Source organism: Triticum aestivum, chromosome 7B (genome assembly GCF_018294505.1).
Source record: "Triticum aestivum cultivar Chinese Spring chromosome 7B, IWGSC CS RefSeq v2.1, whole genome shotgun sequence".
NCBI lineage: Eukaryota > Viridiplantae > Streptophyta > Magnoliopsida > Poales > Poaceae > Triticum > Triticum aestivum.
In genome coordinates this window covers 81,746,257-81,748,833 of record NC_057813.1, presented here as the reverse complement: position 1 = coordinate 81,748,833, position 2,577 = coordinate 81,746,257, and the positions used below count along the sequence as shown (strand labels likewise).

Here is a 2,577-nt window from a genome sequence, read left to right as displayed (position 1 = left end):
AGCCCGCGTCACCACGGCAAGTACAGCACGTACGTGGCTACTCCGGCGGTGCATGCGGCAGCAGTAGCTGTACACATGTCTTTGTTAGTGCCAGAGCCACGCCACTAAAGTCTACAGGGTCGACTGATCAAGAGCTAAGTTTTCTCGTCGGAGGTTTCATGATACGGATGATACCCCAGCACGCACGTCGCCTTCCTTTCGGCCGATCGAGCTCGCCGTCTGGACTCTGGAATGAAATGATTGATCGATGGATGCATACGGGAGGTTTTGAGGCTGTTTGGATGGAGATCTGAGGTTCATGCCCGGTGAAAATCGATGCCGGTAGGGGCGACGACTTCACACCTCACAACGACGGGAACCCAGCCGCCCAGGCAGTTCCTCTGTCACTTGATCAGTGCTATGACAATCGCGTATGAATGCTGAACGCGCTTCCGTTTGACGACTAGGCCGGCTCTAAACTTTTTCCAACAGGTGAGAACTCTGGATAAGGTCTTTAATGAGAGGATATTAGCAGTGATGGAAGAGCTGTCATTGGTTGACTCAGAAATTCCAAGTCGACTGAACCATAGTCACTGTCTTGAATAATACCGTTTTCAATTGCATAATCATGATTGTACTATCATTTTGGGCTTTTTCTTCTGATAAAAATGCCCGCTCAAGAAAAGAAAAAAGTCATGCAAAACTTTTGTGAAGTTTGAAACTAAGAATTCATCTAGAACTAGACTTGCTAACGCCTAACGGAGTCGTAGGCACTGAATCGCTCATGACCAAGCTAAACAAAATGGAGAGAAGTAGTAGGAGTACACATTATTCAAATTAAATGCATGCCAACTTAATATGCATTCTAATTTTAAAAACAAATGAACGCCCTCGGTTACAGATGGTAACAGTAATTATATAAGCCTAAACATGGTGATTGACCTGAACAATTCCGGTAAAGGTAACACCTAGATCGACAGTAATTGCAACGAACTACAGACAGAGGTCCAAGCTTACAACGCCCTCCTTCTGCCCCATCATTTCGGACCTACCGATCTCCGTGGGCGACCCGCCGGTGAGGCACGACGGCAGCGTCGCCACCACGCTCATCACCGCATTGTGCCCATCCTTACCAGGCACCTCTCCGGTGCCAGCAACGGCCGCCGTCGCTTCATCGTGCCGGCCGGCGGCACCAAAAGCATCAGCACCCACTGGCGTCGGCCTCCACACCATCCCCGGCACGGTCATGCCGCCGTATGCCGCGGACCGCGCCACGCTGCCGTACATCCCCGGCCACACCGGGTACTGCGGCGGCGGCATCGGAGCGGCCTGGTGGTGGTCATAGCCGCCGAACAGGGCACCGTAGACGTGCGCGCCGGCCGGGAGGTAGGCGGCGGCGAGGGAGGCCTCGAGGTGCGCCCGGCGCGCGTGCTGCCGCTCCCGCTTGTGCGCGTTCTGGTGTCCTCCCAGCGCCTGCGACGTCGGGAAGTTGCGGCAGCAGTAGTGGCACTCGAACTTGCGGGTCTCCCCCTCCCCGGCCGCCGCCGCGGCGTCCGCCTTGGGCAGCTGGTCGCCGGCAGCGACGGCGTCGTTGGAGAAGTCGCAGCCGAAGAGGCGGATGGTGGAGTCGGCCGGCTGCTGGGCGGCGACTCGGACGAGCGGGAGCTGGGAGAACGAGTCGGCTCCCCCGAGCACGGTGCCATGCGGGGCGGCCATGGCGGATGCCTGGCAAGCTAGCTAGCTTCCTCAACAGTGACCGACGTTGAGCTTGTGACTTTGTGTGCAGGAAGCGGGCAAGGGGGCAGCGTGGTTTTATGGTGAGACGACGACATAGGCAGACGGCCGGGCGTCTGCAGGCCGGCCGGGCGGAGGGGACAGGCCGGGGGACCGAAGTACGTAGGAGCCGGGGCCCTCATTGAAAGCTAACCATCTCGTCACCCTCCAAGTACACGCACAGAAACCGATCGGCAGTGTACCGCAGCTGCCCGCCTGGCCCTGCGCACGTACATGCATGCATGCATGCATGGCCAATAAGACTATATGCTCCATCACCATTCGCTAGGCAGTACGTGTACGTGCATACGCAATGTATGAGGATAGTGCAGGGCCGCAGGGTGCATTAGGGGCTATGTTCGTGCAATCCGCTGCCAAAAGTCACACTCAGCCTATGTTAATATTTCAAGCCCGGCATAGGAGAAATTTCTGAATGGCAATTAAGACCGTACTGCGTGCTCGAACATGCATGCACTATGGTGACCCATGCATGGATGGGCGCAGCATGAGCACGGCGGGACGGGCAGGCGCGGCGCGGGTGGTCCTTCTTCCGGCCGTGGACGGCGGTAGGGGGGAGACGAGACGAGACGCGGCTGTGCTTTGGCTAGCACTTGCAGCCGCATATAATTACCGGGCCGGCCACTGGACCCTGCATGCATGCTAAAGTCTCCACCTTTAACTCTGCATGGGCCGATCGACTTTACCCTCTGAATTCGGAACGATCATCAATCTAGGTTTTCGGCATGATTATGGACTTGCCGACTTGGGTGTGCCCTTTCTGGGTGGGATCTACGCGTCTGCATGCATTGCTTTGCCGTCCATGCA

At 56.8% G+C, this 2,577-nt stretch overlaps 1 protein-coding gene across 1 annotated transcript; it reads right to left on the bottom strand.

Moving 5' to 3' along the window:
* Positions 1-816: 816 nt before the first annotated feature.
* On the bottom strand, positions 817-1,782 carry LOC123160391 (zinc finger protein 8-like). Its single transcript, XM_044578212.1, has one exon. It carries the CDS (start codon positions 1,693-1,695, stop codon positions 973-975), a length of 723 nt encoding a protein of 240 aa, XP_044434147.1. The 5' UTR covers positions 1,696-1,782; the 3' UTR covers positions 817-972.
* Positions 1,783-2,577: the final 795 nt, after the last annotated feature.